Source organism: Gavia stellata, unplaced genomic scaffold (assembly GCF_030936135.1).
Source record: "Gavia stellata isolate bGavSte3 unplaced genomic scaffold, bGavSte3.hap2 HAP2_SCAFFOLD_554, whole genome shotgun sequence".
NCBI classification, from domain to species: domain Eukaryota; kingdom Metazoa; phylum Chordata; class Aves; order Gaviiformes; family Gaviidae; genus Gavia; species Gavia stellata.
Window position 1 is genome coordinate 15,887 of NW_026777057.1, and position 15,629 is coordinate 31,515.

Genomic DNA, 15,629 nt, shown 5'->3' on the forward strand with positions numbered 1-15,629 from the left:
GACCTGGAAGATCCCACGCTCATTTGTCAGTCATCCTCCTCTGCCTTTCTTGAGGGGCAGCGTTAGGGGACGGGACTGGGGGGTTGTCTTCTCCCCTGCGGTTGGCAGCACCTTCCCCAGACCTGCCTCCCTACGGCTGGCCTTGGCCAGCTGCCCACCACCTTGGCCACGTGCTTCAGGCCTTGCTGGCCCCAGGAAGCTGCTGCTCAGTGCCGCTCCGCAGCAGCGCTTTTTCCCTGGTGCGATGTTCACACACACCCCCTGAGCCCCGTCTGCACCCGCAGTCTCTGCCCCTTCCCCATTACCCTGAGACAGCTCTTCCCCTCCTCCGGGCGCAGCTCCGCCATTCCCCCAGGCACTCCCTGCCCCGGGGAGGGCAGCCTTGCCCAGGAAATGAGACTGCAGGGGAAGGAGGGAGGAGGGGGGCGTGGTCTTAGGGGAGGGGGCGTGGTCTTAGGGGAGGGGGGTGTGGGAGGGGCGGGGCCTCGGGGGGGCGGGGTCACCCGGGGAAAGGGGGCTGCAGGGGAAGGAGGGAGTTGAGGGAGGAGGGGGCGTGGCCTTAGGGGAGGGGGTGTGGCCGGGGTGGAAGGGGCGGGGCCTCGGGGGGCTTAGCCCGAAGAAAGGAGGGAGATGAGGGAGGGGGTGTGGCCTTAAGGGAAGGCGTGGCCTTAGGGGAGGGGGTGTGGCCGGGGTGGGGGGCGGGACTCGGGGGAGCGGGGCTTCACCCGGGGAAAGGAGGGAGGTGAGGGTGGGGGCGTGGCTTTAAGGGAGGGGGCGTGGCCTTGGGCCTATGTGGTGGCCGGTTAGCAGGGAGGGGGTGTGGCCTAGGGATTGGGGGTGTGGCTGGGGTGGGAGGGGCGGGGCCTCGGGGTGGCAGGGCCTTGGTGGGCGTGGAGGGGGCAGGGCCTAAGGGATGGGCAGGGCCTTTGGGGTGGGGGGGTCATATGAAAGGGGCGGGGCTTCGGGGGGTGTGGCTTGTGGGGGTGATGTTATGGGAAGGGGTGTGGTCTGATGGGGCAGTAGGCGTGGCCTGTGGCATTGGGGGCGTGGCCTGTGGCATCGGGGGGCGTGGTTTCCCCCCAGGGCAAGCCTATGGGGGCGTGGCTTGGTCCTGGAGGGCGTGGCCTGGTTCTGAGGGGCGTGGCCTCTAAGGGAGGAGTCAGTGGGAGACGTGGGGGTTAGGGGATGGGGGGTGGGCGGGGCTCACGGCGGCGGGGGGGTGGGCAGTGTGATGTCATAGGCGTGTCTGATGAGGTCATAGATAGAGGCTGTGACGTCATCAGCGTGTTTTTATCGGTCGGTAAAAGACGGGGAGAGGAAACGTCGGCGACAGGGGCGGGGGAGCAGCCTTTAGGGTTGCTGGGCGGTCCTTCTGACATCACAGGCGGGCCGCGTGACATCATCAGCGCCTCCTACGCCGCGGCTCGCGATGCCGCAAGGGCTCTCCGCCTCCGCGCCGGCGGGCGGGATGCGCCCGTGGCGGGGCGAGGCTCACGAGGTCACCGGCGCGCCGCCGCCGCCCGGCTTCAGGGCGGGGCAGGGAGGGGGTCTTGGGGCGTGGCCCTGACGGCGGCCATGTTGCGGCCCCACCCCGGGGCGGGGCAGGAGGAGGAGGCGCTGCTGTCGGAGATGGACGTGACGGGTCAGGCCTTCGAGGACATGCAGGAGCAGAACCTGCGGCTGCTGCAGCAGCTGCGGGAGAAGGACGACGCCAACTTCAAGCTGATGTCGGAGAGGATTAAGGCCAACCAGATCCACAAGCTGCTGCGGGAGGAGAAGGACGAGTTGGCCGAGCAGGTCCTCGCCCTCAAGGCTCAGGTGGGAGCCGGGGCGATTTGGGGGGACCCCCATTTTTGGGGGGACCCCGGTGGTTGGGGGGCTGGAGGGACGCAGGTGGGCAGGAGAAGGTTGAGGTGGTGCAGAAGGTTCTCACCATTAAGGTTTAGGTGGGACCCAGATGTCTTGGGGGGCACCCAGGTGTCTGGGGAGGTCCAGGAGGATTTGGGGGGACCCCGATTTCTGGGGGGACCCCGGTGGTTGTGGGGCTGGAGGGACGCCGGTGGGCAGGAGAAGGTTGAGGTGGTGGAGAAGGTTCTCACCATCAAGACCCAGGTGGGACCCAGATGTCTGGGGGGCGACCCCAGCATCTGGGGGGGGGACGCAGGTGTTTTGGGGGTACCCCAGCATCTTGGGGGGACCCGTGGACGTGGGGGGGGGCACCCAAGCGTCCGTGGTGGGTGTCATCCCCAGGTGGACGCCCAGTTGCTGGTGGTGCAGAAGCTGGAGGAGAAGGAGCGGGGGCTGCAGAGCAGTCTGGCGGCGGTGGAGAAGGAGTTGGCCCTGCGCTCCCAAGCTCTGGAGCTCAACAAGAGGAAGGTGGGAAAGGGGGGCACCCAGGTGTTCGGGGGGGCACCCAGGCATCCGGGTGGGATCCAGGCATCTGGGGGCACCCAGGGGTCCAGGTGATGACACCCTTGGACCTCTCCATGAGGACCCAGGTGTCCAGGAACCTTCTCCTGGTCGCACCTTGGAGCCACATCTCAATGGCTTGATGGTGGCGGGGGGCACCCAGGTGTCTAGGGGGGCACCCAGGGGTCCAGGGGGGCACCCAGGTATCCGGGTGGGACCCAGGTGTCTGGGGGCAGCCAGGGGTCCGGGCGATGACACCCTTGGAGCTCGCCGTGGGGACCCAGGTGTCCAGGAACCTTCTCCTGGTCCCACCTTGGAGCCACATCTCAAGGGCTTGAGGGTGGCGGGGAGCACCCGGGGTTCCGGGAGGGAGGAAACGGGGTGACCCCGGTGTCGGGGTGATGTGGGGGGACCCTGCTAATGGGGGTGTTGGGATTTGGGGAGCGGGAGATGAGTGGGGGGGACACCCCATTCCCCGAGGAAGGGGACCCATGCGTCCGGCCGTGCAGGCGGTGGAAGCGGCGCAGCTGGCGGAGGACCTGCGGGCGCAGGGGGAGCACGTCCAGGCGCGGCTGCGGGAGCTGCAGGCTTGCGCCGCCGAGAACCGGGCCGCCAAGGACAAGGAGTCCCTCAGCCTCAAACGGGCCCAGGTAGGGGGGGCCCCTATAGCATCCATAGGGGGACGCAGGGTGGGGGCACTGGGGGGGTCCTTATGGGGCTGTGTGGGGTGCTATGGGGGCTCTGTAGGGTGCTATGTGGGCTGTAGGGTGCCCCCCGGGGCTGTTTGGGGAGTCCACGGGAATCTATAGGGTGCCTACAGCACCCTGTAGAGTCCGGAGAACAGCACCCTATAGAGTCCGGAGAACAGCACCCTATAGAGTCCAGAGAACTCTATAGGGTGTCTACACCGCCCTATAGAGTCCGGAGAACTCTATAGGGTGCCTACACCGCCCTATAGAGTCCGGAGAACTGTATAGGGTGCCTACACCGCCCTATAGAGTCCGGAGAACTCTATAGGGTGCCTACACCACTGTATAGAGTCCGGAGAACTGTATAGGGTGCCTACACCGCCCTATAGAGTCCGGAGAACTGTATAGGGTGCCTACACCGCCCTATAGAGTCCGGAGAACTCTATAGGGTGCCTACACCGCCCTATAGAGTCCGGAGAACTCTATAGGGTGCCTACACCGCCGTATAGAGTCCGGAGAACTGTATAGGGTGCCTACACCGCCCTATGGAGTCCGGAGAACTCTATAGGGTGCCTACACCGCCCTATAGAGTCCGGAGAACTCTATAGGGTGCCTACACCACCCTGTACAGTCCAGAGAACTGTATAGGGTGTCTATACCGCCCTATGGAGTCCGGAGAACTCTATAGGGTGCCTACACCGCCCTATAGAGTCCGGAGAACTCTATAGGGTGCCTACACCACCATGTAGAGTCCGGAGAACTCTATAGGGTGTCTATACTGCCCTATAGAGTCCAGAGAACTCTATAGGGTGCCTACACCACCACGTACAGTCCAGAGAACTCTATAGGGTGCCTACACCGCCCTATAGAGTCCGGAGAACTCTATAGGGTGTCTACACCACCCTGTAGAGTCCAGAGAACTCTATAGGGTGCCTACAGCACCCTGTGAGCTCTATAGGGACCTGGGGGGGCGGTCTATGGGTGCGTAAGGAATGAGTAGCGATTCTTTATGGGGTTCTGTGGGGGTTGTGTGGGTTTTGGGGGGCCCCGTGGGGCTGTTTGGGGGCCCGGGAGAACTCCATAGGAGCCTCGAGGCACCCTATGGATTCTATAGAGGGCCTGGGGGGAAATACGGGGGCTATGGGGTGGCTGGGGGGTCCTTATGGGGCTCTGTGGGGGTGCGCTGTGGACTCTGAGGAGCCCTGTGGGGTGGTTCAGGGACTCGGGGGACTCTGTAGGACCCCTATGGGCTCTATAGGGTGCCTGGGGGTGGCTATAGGGTGGCTGGGGCCAGCTATAGGGTGGCTGGGGGTTCCTTATGGGGCTCTACACCGGCTCTGGGGGGCTTTGTGGGAAGGTTCGGGGACTGTGTGGGACTCTATAGGGTCCCTATGGCACCCTATGGGTTCTATAGGGTTTGGGGGGGGAAGATACAGCTGGTGTGGGGTGTTAGGGAACCATATAGGGTGTGGGGGGGTTCTATAGGAACGTTATAGGGTTCTATAGAAGATGTAGAAGTTTTGGTGATATCTTATAGGAGATCTATGGGACTTATAGACGCTTTGGGGTCTCTATAGGGGTCTGTGGGGTTGTTAGAGGCTTTGTTGGGCCTATAGAGGGTCTGTGGGATCTATAGGGGATCTGCAGAGATCCTATAGGGGATTTGTTGCTCCTGTAGAGGCTCTATAGGGGCTCTGTGGTTCCCTACAGGGGGTCTGTGGGGACCTATAGGTGTGTGGGGACCTATAGGTGTGTGGGGACCTATAGGTGTGCAGGGACCTGTAGGGGGTCTATGGGGACCTATAGGGGGTCTATAGGGACCTATAAGGGGTCTACGGGGACCCACGGTGCCGCCGTGGGTCATCGCCCCCCATCCCCGCAGGAGGAGCTGTCGCAGCTGCGGCGGAAGCTGGAGAAGCAGCGGAAGGTGGAGGTCTACGCGACGCCGACCAGATCCTCCAGGAGGAGATCAAGGAGTATCGGGTGCGGTGGGGTTGGGGGGGGCACCCATGGGTGCCGGGGAGGGGGTGGGGTGGGGTTGGGGGGGGCACTCCCGCCTTCTCCAGGGCTCCCGGCGGCTGGGCGAGGTGGCTGGAGGACCTTGGAGGACCCATGGGTGGGCGCTGGAGGACTTTGGGTGGGGTTGGAGGTCTGGATGGGTGCTGGAGGTCTCTGGATGGGTGCTGGAGGTCTCTGGGTGGGTTTGGAGAACCTTGGGTGGGTGTTGGAGGACCCTTGGGTGGGGCTGGAGGAACCATGGGTGGGTGCTGAAGGATTTTGGGTGGGGTTGGAGGTCTCTGGGTGGGGTTGGAGGTCTCTGGATGGGTGCTGGAGGACTTGTGGTGAGGCTGGAGGACTTTGGTGGGGTTGGAGGACCCATGGGTGGGTGCTGGAGGTCTTTGGATAGGGGCTGGAGGACCCATGGGTGGGTGCTGAAGGATTTTGGGTGGGCTTGGAGGTCTCTGGGTGGGCTTGGAGGACCTTGGGTGGGTGCTGGAGGACCTTGGGTGGGTGCTGGAGACTTTGGGTGGGGTTGGAGGTCTCTGGGTGGGTTTGGAGGACCTTGGGTGGGTGTTGGAGGACCCTTGGGTGGGGCTAGAGGACCCCATGGGTGGGTGCTGAAGGTCTCTGGGTGGGTTGGAGAACCTTGGGTGGGTGCTGGAGGACCCATGGGTGGGTGCTGGAGGACCTTGGGTGGGGCTGGAGGACTTTGGGTGGGGTTGGAGGTCTCGGGTGGGTTTGGAGGACCTTGGGTGTGGTTGGAGGACCCTTGGGTGGGGCTAGAGGACCCATGGGTGGGTGTGAAGGTCTCTGGGTGGGCTTGGAGAACCTTGGGTGGGGCTGGAGGACCATGGGTGGGTGCTGAAGGATTTTGGGTGGGGTTGGAGGTCTCTGGGTGGGGTTGGAGGTCTCTGGGTGGGCTTGGAGGACCTTGGGGTGGGTGCTGGAGGACCTTGGGTGGGGCTGGAGGACCCATAGGTGGTGCTGGAGGACCCATGGTGGGGCTGGAGGACCTTGGGTGGGGCTGGAGGACCCATAGATGGGTGTGGAGGACCTTGGGTGGGGCTGGAGGACCTTGGGTAGCTTGGAGGACCTTGGGTGGGTGCTGGAGGACCTCGGCTGGGGCCGGAGCACCCATGGGTGCTGCAGGTCACACCCCGGGGCCGTCAGCCATCTTGTCCCGCCCTCCCCACCACCTCCCGTAGGGTTGGAGGACCTGGGGCTGGGCTCGGAGGACCTCAGCACGGGCTTGGAAGAACATGGGGTTGGGTCCGGAGCACCCATGGGTGCCAGGAGACGTCCGGTAGGGTGTCACCGCGGGGCTGACGGCCATCTTGTCCCCGCCCCCAGGCCCGCCTGACCTGCCCGTGCTGCAACGCCCGCAAGAAGGACGCCGTCCTCACCAAGTGCTTCCACGTCTTCTGCTTCGAGTGCGTCAAGAGCCGCTACGACACGCGCCAGCGCAAGTGCCCCAAGTGCAACGCCGCCTTCGGCGCCCACGACTTCCACCGCGTCTACATCAGCTGAGCAACCGCGGCACCCGCGGGTGCTCTCCCCAACCGGCTGCGGGAGCTCCCTGTCCGACCACAGGGCCGCGGAGGTGGGTCAACGCCACCTTGGAGGACCGTGTTTTTCCTCGTGTCTCTGTTTGTTGAACCCCATGTTGGTCCTCAGCCACCCATGGGTGCCCTGTGAGACTTATGGGTGCCCCATCGCAACACACAGCACCCATGGGTGCCCCATGGCCAACCACAGGTCTTGGAGGTGGGTCAACGCCACCTTGGAGGACCGTGGTTTTCCTCGTGTCTGTGTTAGTTGAACCCCATGTTGGTCCTCAGCCACCCATGGGTGCCCTGTGAGACTTATGGGTGCCCCATCGCAACACACAGCACCCATGGGTGCCCCATGGCCAACCACAGGTCTTGGAGGTGGGTCAAGGCCAACCTTGGAGGACCGTGGTTTTCCCCATGTCTGTGTTTGCTGAACCCCATGTTGGTCCTCGGCCACCCGTGGGTGCCCCGTGAGACTTATGGGTGCCCCATTGTGACCCACAGCCCCCATGGGTGCCCCATGGCCAACCACAGGTCTTGGAGGTGGGTCAAGGCCAACCTTGGAGAACCGTGGTTTTCTCCGTGTCTGTGTTAGTTGAACCCCATGTTGGTCCTCAGCCACCCATGGGTGCCGCGTGAGACCTATGGGTGCCCCATTGCGACCCACAGCACCCATGGGTGCCCCATGGCCAACCACAGGTCTTGGAGGTGGGTCAAGGCCACCTTGGAGGACTGTGGTTTTCCCCATGTCTGTGTTTGTTGAACCCCACGGTGGTCCTCAGCCACCCATGGGTGCCGCGTGAGACCCATGGGTGCCCTATGAGACGTATGGGTGCCCCATCGCGACCCACAGCCCCCATGGGTGCCCCATGGCCAACCATGGGCCTTGGAGTTGGGTCAAGGCCACCTTGGAGGACCGTGGTTTTCCTTATGTCTGTGTTAGTTGAACCCCATGTTGGTCCTCAGCCACCCATGGGTGCTGCGTGAGACCTATGGGTGCCCCATCGCGACCCACAGCACCCATGGGTGCCCCATGGCCAACCACAGGTCTTGGAGGTGGGTCAAGGCCACCTTGGAGGACTGTGGTTTTCCCCATGTCTGTGTTTGTTGAACCCCACCGTGGTCCTCAGCCACGGTGAGGCAGGCGGCATCAGGGCTGTCCTGTGGCGCTCTGGCGCTAGAGACCAGCAGCCGCTCCAGCCACCTTGGGCCAGACCGGATCCGACACCGCTCACGGTTAAAGCGTCGGGCGCAAAAACCATACAGCCGGCCTGGAAGACGCTGCTGACTGGTCACGCACCAGCTCCAAGTGCTGGCCCCCATCCCCCAGCACAATAAAGTTGGCTGCTCATCTCATCTGACCTGGAAGATCCCACGCTCATTTGTCAGTCATCCTCCTCTGCCTTTCTTGAGGGGCAGCGTTAGGGGACGGGACTGGGGGGTTGTCTTCTCCCCTGCGGTTGGCAGCACCTTCCCCAGACCTGCCTCCCTACGGCTGGCCTTGGCCAGCTGCCCACCACCTTGGCCACGTGCTTCAGGCCTTGCTGGCCCCAGGAAGCTGCTGCTCAGTGCCGCTCCGCAGCAGCGCTTTTTCCCTGGTGCGATGTTCACACACACCCCCTGAGCCCCGTCTGCACCCGCAGTCTCTGCCCCTTCCCCATTACCCTGAGACAGCTCTTCCCCTCCTCCGGGCGCAGCTCCGCCATTCCCCCAGGCACTCCCTGCCCCGGGGAGGGCAGCCTTGCCCAGGAAATGAGACTGCAGGGGAAGGAGGGAGGAGGGGGCGTGGTCTTAGGGGAGGGGGCGTGGTCTTAGGGGAGGGGGTGTGGGAGGGGCGGGGCCTCGGGGGGGCGGGGTCACCCGGGGAAAGGGGGCTGCAGGGGAAGGAGGGAGTTGAGGGAGGAGGGGGCGTGGCCTTAGGGGAGGGGGTGTGGCCGGGGTGGAAGGGGCGGGGCCTCGGGGGGCTTAGCCCGAAGAAAGGAGGGAGATGAGGGAGGGGGTGTGGCCTTAAGGGAAGGCGTGGCCTTAGGGGAGGGGGTGTGGCCGGGGTGGGGGGCGGGACTCGGGGGAGCGGGGCTTCACCCGGGGAAAGGAGGGAGGTGAGGGTGGGGGCGTGGCTTTAAGGGAGGGGGCGTGGCCTTGGGCCTATGTGGTGGCCGGTTAGCAGAGAGGGGGTGTGGCCTAGGGATTGGGGGTGTGGCTGGGGTGGGAGGGGCGGGGCCTCGGGGTGGCAGGGCCTTGGTGGGCGTGGAGGGGGCAGGGCCTAAGGGATGGGCAGGGCCTTTGGGGTGGGGGGGGTCATATGAAAGGGGCGGGGCTTCGGGGGGTGTGGCTTGTGGGGGTGATGTTATGGGAAGGGGTGTGGTCTGATGGGGCAGTAGGCGTGGCCTGTGGCATTGGGGGCGTGGCCTGTGGCATCGGGGGGCGTGGTTTCCCCCCAGGGCAAGCCTATGGGGGCGTGGCTTGGTCCTGGAGGGCGTGGCCTGGTTCCGAGGGGCGTGGCCTCTAAGGGAGGAGTCAGTGGGAGACGTGGGGGTTAGGGGATGGGGGGTGGGCGGGGCTCACGGCGGCGGGGGGGTGGGCAGTGTGATGTCATAGGCGTGTCTGATGAGGTCATAGATAGAGGCTGTGACGTCATCAGCGTGTTTTTATCGGTCGGTAAAAGACGGGGAGAGGAAACGTCGGCGACAGGGGCGGGGGAGCAGCCTTTAGGGTTGCTGGGCGGTCCTTCTGACATCACAGGCGGGCCGCGTGACATCATCAGCGCCTCCTACGCCGCGGCTCGCGATGCCGCAAGGGCTCTCCGCCTCCGCGCCGGCGGGCGGGATGCGCCCGTGGCGGGGCGAGGCTCACGAGGTCACCGGCGCGCCGCCGCCGCCCGGCTTCAGGGCGGGGCAGGGAGGGGGTCTTGGGGCGTGGCCCTGACGGCGGCCATGTTGCGGCCCCACCCCGGGGCGGGGCAGGAGGAGGAGGCGCTGCTGTCGGAGATGGACATGACGGGTCAGGCCTTCGAGGACATGCAGGAGCAGAACCTGCGGCTGCTGCAGCAGCTGCGGGAGAAGGACGACGCCAACTTCAAGCTGATGTCGGAGAGGATTAAGGCCAACCAGATCCACAAGCTGCTGCGGGAGGAGAAGGACGAGTTGGCCGAGCAGGTCCTCGCCCTCAAGGCTCAGGTGGGAGCCGGGGCGATTTGGGGGGACCCCCATTTTTGGGGGGACCCCGGTGGTTGGGGGGCTGGAGGGACGCAGGTGGGCAGGAGAAGGTTGAGGTGGTGCAGAAGGTTCTCACCATTAAGGTTTAGGTGGGACCCAGATGTCTTGGGGGGCACCCAGGTGTCTGGGGAGGTCCAGGAGGATTTGGGGGGACCCCGATTTCTGGGGGGACCCCGGTGGTTGTGGGGCTGGAGGGACGCCGGTGGGCAGGAGAAGGTTGAGGTGGTGGAGAAGGTTCTCACCATCAAGACCCAGGTGGGACCCAGATGTCTGGGGGGCGACCCCAGCATCTGGGGGGGGGACGCAGGTGTTTTGGGGGTACCCCAGCATCTTGGGGGGACCCGTGGACGTGGGGGGGGGCACCCAAGCGTCCGTGGTGGGTGTCATCCCCAGGTGGACGCCCAGTTGCTGGTGGTGCAGAAGCTGGAGGAGAAGGAGCGGGGGCTGCAGAGCAGTCTGGCGGCGGTGGAGAAGGAGTTGGCCCTGCGCTCCCAAGCTCTGGAGCTCAACAAGAGGAAGGTGGGAAAGGGGGGCACCCAGGTGTTCGGGGGGGCACCCAGGCATCCGGGTGGGATCCAGGCATCTGGGGGCACCCAGGGGTCCAGGTGATGACACCCTTGGACCTCTCCATGAGGACCCAGGTGTCCAGGAACCTTCTCCTGGTCGCACCTTGGAGCCACATCTCAATGGCTTGATGGTGGCGGGGGGCACCCAGGTGTCTAGGGGGGCACCCAGGGGTCCAGGGGGGCACCCAGGTATCCGGGTGGGACCCAGGTGTCTGGGGGCAGCCAGGGGTCCGGGCGATGACACCCTTGGAGCTCGCCGTGGGGACCCAGGTGTCCAGGAACCTTCTCCTGGTCCCACCTTGGAGCCACATCTCAAGGGCTTGAGGGTGGCGGGGAGCACCCGGGGTTCCGGGAGGGAGGAAACGGGGTGACCCCGGTGTCGGGGTGATGTGGGGGACCCTGCTAATGGGGGTGTTGGGATTTGGGGAGCGGGAGATGAGTGGGGGGGACACCCCATTCCCCGAGGAAGGGGACCCATGCATCCGGCCGTGCAGGCGGTGGAAGCGGCGCAGCTGGCGGAGGACCTGCGGGCGCAGGGGGGAGCACGTCCAGGCGCGGCTGCGGGAGCTGCAGGCTTGCGCCGCCGAGAACCGGGCCGCCAAGGACAAGGAGTCCCTCAGCCTCAAACGGGCCCAGGTAGGGGGGGGCCCCTATAGCATCCATAGGGGGACGCAGGGTGGGGGGCACTGGGGGGGTCCTTATGGGGCTGTGTGGGGTGCTATGGGGGCTCTGTAGGGTGCTATGTGGGCTGTAGGGTGCCCCCCGGGGCTGTTTGGGGAGTCCACGGGACTCTATAGGGTGCCTACAGCACCCTGTAGAGTCCGGAGAACAGCACCCTATAGAGTCCGGAGAACAGCACCCTATAGAGTCCAGAGAACTCTATAGGGTGTCTACACCGCCCTATAGAGTCCGGAGAACTCTATAGGGTGCCTACACCGCCCTATAGAGTCCGGAGAACTGTATAGGGTGCCTACACCGCCCTATAGAGTCCGGAGAACTCTATAGGGTGCCTACACCACTGTATAGAGTCCGGAGAACTGTATAGGGTGCCTACACCGCGCCCTATAGAGTCCGGAGAACTGTATAGGGTGCCTACACCGCCCTATAGAGTCCGGAGAACTCTATAGGGTGCCTACACCGCCCTATAGAGTCCGGAGAACTCTATAGGGTGCCTACACCGCCGTATAGAGTCCGGAGAACTGTATAGGGTGCCTACACCGCCCTATGGAGTCCGGAGAACTCTATAGGGTGCCTACACCGCCCTATAGAGTCCGGAGAACTCTATAGGGTGCCTACACCACCCTGTACAGTCCAGAGAACTGTATAGGGTGTCTATACCGCCCTATGGAGTCCGGAGAACTCTATAGGGTGGCCTACACCGCCCTATAGAGTCCGGAGAACTCTATAGGGTGCCTACACCACCATGTAGAGTCCGGAGAACTCTATAGGGTGTCTATACTGCCCTATAGAGTCCAGAGAACTCTATAGGGTGCCTACACCACCACGTACAGTCCAGAGAACTCTATAGGGTGCCTACACCGCCCTATAGAGTCCGGAGAACTCTATAGGGGTGTCTACACCACCCTGTAGAGTCCAGAGAACTCTATAGGGTGCCTACAGCACCCTGTGAGCTCTATAGGGGACCTGGGGGGGCGGTCTATGGGTGCGTAAGGAATGAGTAGCGATTCTTTATGGGGTTCTGTGGGGGTTGTGTGGGTTTTGGGGGGCCCCGTGGGGGCTGTTTGGGGGCCCGGGAGAACTCCATAGGAGCCTCGAGGCACCCTATGGATTCTATAGAGGGCCTGGGGGGAAATACGGGGGCTATGGGGTGGCTGGGGGGTCCTTATGGGGCTCTGTGGGGGTGCGCTGTGGACTCTGAGGAGCCCTGTGGGGTGGTTCAGGGACTCGGGGGACTCTGTAGGACCCCTATGGGCTCTATAGGGTGCCTGGGGGTGGCTATAGGGTGGCTGGGGCCAGCTATAGGGTGGCTGGGGGTTCCTTATGGGGCTCTACACCGGCTCTGGGGGGCTTTGTGGGAAGGTTCGGGGACTGTGTGGGACTCTATAGGGTCCCTATGGCACCCTATGGGTTCTATAGGGTTTGGGGGGGGAAGATACAGCTGGTGTGGGGTGTTAGGGAACCATATAGGGTGGGGGGGGGTTCTATAGGAACGTTATAGGGTTCTATAGAAGATGTAGAAGGTTTTGTGATATCTTATAGGAGATCTATGGGGACTTAAAGACGCTTTGGGGGTCTCTATAGGGGGTCTGTGGGGTTGTTAGAGGCTTTGTTGGGCCCTATAGAGGGTCTGTGGGGATCTATAGGGGATCTGCAGAGATCTATAGGGGATTTGTTGCTCCTGTAGAGGCTCTATAGGGGCTCTGTGGTTCCCTACAGGGGGTCTGTGGGGACCTATAGGTGTGTGGGGACCTATAGGTGTGTGGGGACCTATAGGTGTGCAGGGACCTGTAGGGGGTCTATGGGGACCTATAGGGGGTCTATAGGGACCTATAAGGGGTCTACGGGGACCCACGGTGCCGCCGTGGGTCATCGCCCCCCATCCCCGCAGGAGGAGCTGTCGCAGCTGCGGCGGAAGCTGGAGAAGCAGCGGAAGGTGGAGGTCTACGCCGACGCCGACCAGATCCTCCAGGAGGAGATCAAGGAGTATCGGGTGCGGTGGGGGTTGGGGGGGGGCACCCATGGGTGCCGGGGAGGGGGTGGGTGGGGTTGGGGGGGGCACTCCCGCCTTCTCCCAGGGCTCCCGGCGGCTGGGCGAGGTGGCTGGAGGACCTTGGAGGACCCATGGGTGGGCGCTGGAGGACTTTGGGTGGGGTTGGAGGTCTCTGGATGGGTGCTGGAGGTCTCTGGATGGGTGCTGGAGGTCTCTGGGTGGGTTTGGAGAACCTTGGGTGGGTGTTGGAGGACCCTTGGGTGGGGCTGGAGGACCCATGGGTGGGTGCTGAAGGATTTTGGGTGGGGTTGGAGGTCTCTGGGTGGGGTTGGAGGTCTCTGGATGGGTGCTGGAGGACCTTGTGGTGAGGCTGGAGGACTTTGGGTGGGGTTGGAGGACCCATGGGTGGGTGCTGGAGGTCTTTGGATAGGGGCTGGAGGACCCATGGGTGGGTGCTGAAGGATTTTGGGTGGGCTTGGAGGTCTCTGGGTGGGCTTGGAGGACCTTGGGTGGGTGCTGGAGGACCTTGGGTGGGTGCTGGAGGACTTTGGGTGGGGTTGGAGGTCTCCGGGTGGGTTTGGAGGACCTTGGGTGGGTGTTGGAGGACCCTTGGGTGGGGCTAGAGGACCCATGGGTGGGTGCTGAAGGTCTCTGGGTGGGCTTGGAGAACCTTGGGTGGGGCTGGAGGACCCATGGGTGGGTGCTGAAGGATTTTGGGTGGGGTTGGAGGTCTCTGGGTGGGGTTGGAGGTCTCTGGGTGGGCTTGGAGGACCTTGGGTGGGTGCTGGAGGACCTTGGGTGGGGCTGGAGGACCCATAGGTGGGTGCTGGAGGACCCATGGGTGGGGCTGGAGGACCTTGGGTGGGGCTGGAGGACCCATAGATGGGTGTGGAGGACCTTGGGTGGGGCTGGAGGACCTTGGGTAGCTTGGAGGACCTTGGGTGGGTGCTGGAGGACCTCGGCTGGGGCCGGAGCACCCATGGGTGCTGCAGGTCACACCCCGGGGCCGTCAGCCATCTTGTCCCGCCCTCCCCACCACCTCCCGTAGGGTTGGAGGACCTGGGGCTGGGCTCGGAGGACCTCAGCACGGGCTTGGAAGAACATGGGGTTGGGTCCGGAGCACCCATGGGTGCCAGGAGACGTCCGGTAGGGTGTCACCGCGGGGCTGACGGCCATCTTGTCCCCGCCCCCAGGCCCGCCTGACCTGCCCGTGCTGCAACGCCCGCAAGAAGGACGCCGTCCTCACCAAGTGCTTCCACGTCTTCTGCTTCGAGTGCGTCAAGAGCCGCTACGACACGCGCCAGCGCAAGTGCCCCAAGTGCAACGCCGCCTTCGGCGCCCACGACTTCCACCGCGTCTACATCAGCTGAGCAACCGCGGCACCCGCGGGTGCTCTCCCCAACCGGCTGCGGGAGCTCCCTGTCCGACCACAGGGCCGCGGAGGTGGGTCAACGCCACCTTGGAGGACCGTGTTTTTCCTCGTGTCTGTGTTTGTTGAACCCCATGTTGGTCCTCAGCCACCCATGGGTGCCCTGTGAGACTTATGGGTGCCCCATCGCAACACACAGCACCCATGGGTGCCCCATGGCCAACCACAGGTCTTGGAGGTGGGTCAACGCCACCTTGGAGGACCGTGGTTTTCCTCGTGTCTGTGTTAGTTGAACCCCATGTTGGTCCTCAGCCACCCATGGGTGCCCTGTGAGACTTATGGGTGCCCCATCGCAACACACAGCACCCATGGGTGCCCCATGGCCAACCACAGGTCTTGGAGGTGGGTCAAGGCCAACCTTGGAGGACCGTGGTTTTCCCCATGTCTGTGTTTGCTGAACCCCATGTTGGTCCTCGGCCACCCGTGGGTGCCCCGTGAGACTTATGGGTGCCCCATTGTGACCCACAGCCCCCATGGGTGCCCCATGGCCAACCACAGGTCTTGGAGGTGGGTCAAGGCCAACCTTGGAGAACCGTGGTTTTCTCCGTGTCTGTGTTAGTTGAACCCCATGTTGGTCCTCAGCCACCCATGGGTGCCGCGTGAGACCTATGGGTGCCCCATTGCGACCCACAGCACCCATGGGTGCCCCATGGCCAACCACAGGTCTTGGAGGTGGGTCAAGGCCACCTTGGAGGACTGTGGTTTTCCCCATGTCTGTGTTTGTTGAACCCCACGGTGGTCCTCAGCCACCCATGGGTGCCGCGTGAGACCCATGGGTGCCCTATGAGACGTATGGGTGCCCCATCGCGACCCACAGCCCCCATGGGTGCCCCATGGCCAACCATGGGCCTTGGAGTTGGGTCAAGGCCACCTTGGAGGACCGTGGTTTTCCTTATGTCTGTGTTAGTTGAACCCCATGTTGGTCCTCAGCCACCCATGGGTGCTGCGTGAGACCTATGGGTGCCCCATCGCGACCCACAGCACCCATGGGTGCCCCATGGCCAACCACAGGTCTTGGAGGTGGGTCAAGGCCACCTTGGAGGACTGTGGTTTTCCCCATGTCTGTGTTTGTTGAACCCCACCGTGGTCCTCAGCCACG

General features: G+C 63.9%; 2 protein-coding genes across 2 annotated transcripts; both read left to right on the plus strand.

Annotated features, from left to right (window-relative positions):
* Positions 1-1,575: 1,575 nt before the first annotated feature.
* On the plus strand, positions 1,576-6,727 carry LOC132321615 (E3 ubiquitin-protein ligase BRE1B-like). Its single transcript, XM_059835086.1, is given in 6 exon segments — positions 1,576-1,818; positions 2,251-2,376; positions 2,919-3,059; positions 4,981-5,035; positions 5,038-5,081; positions 6,450-6,727. Coding segments are annotated over 6 exon segments (786 nt in total). The 3' UTR covers positions 6,627-6,727.
* Positions 6,728-9,582: 2,855 nt separating this feature from the next.
* On the plus strand, positions 9,583-14,688 carry LOC132321616 (E3 ubiquitin-protein ligase BRE1B-like). The gene is given in 6 exon segments (XM_059835087.1): positions 9,583-9,825; positions 10,258-10,383; positions 10,925-10,966; positions 10,968-11,066; positions 13,000-13,101; positions 14,295-14,688. Coding segments are annotated over 6 exon segments (789 nt in total). The 3' UTR covers positions 14,472-14,688.
* Positions 14,689-15,629: the final 941 nt, after the last annotated feature.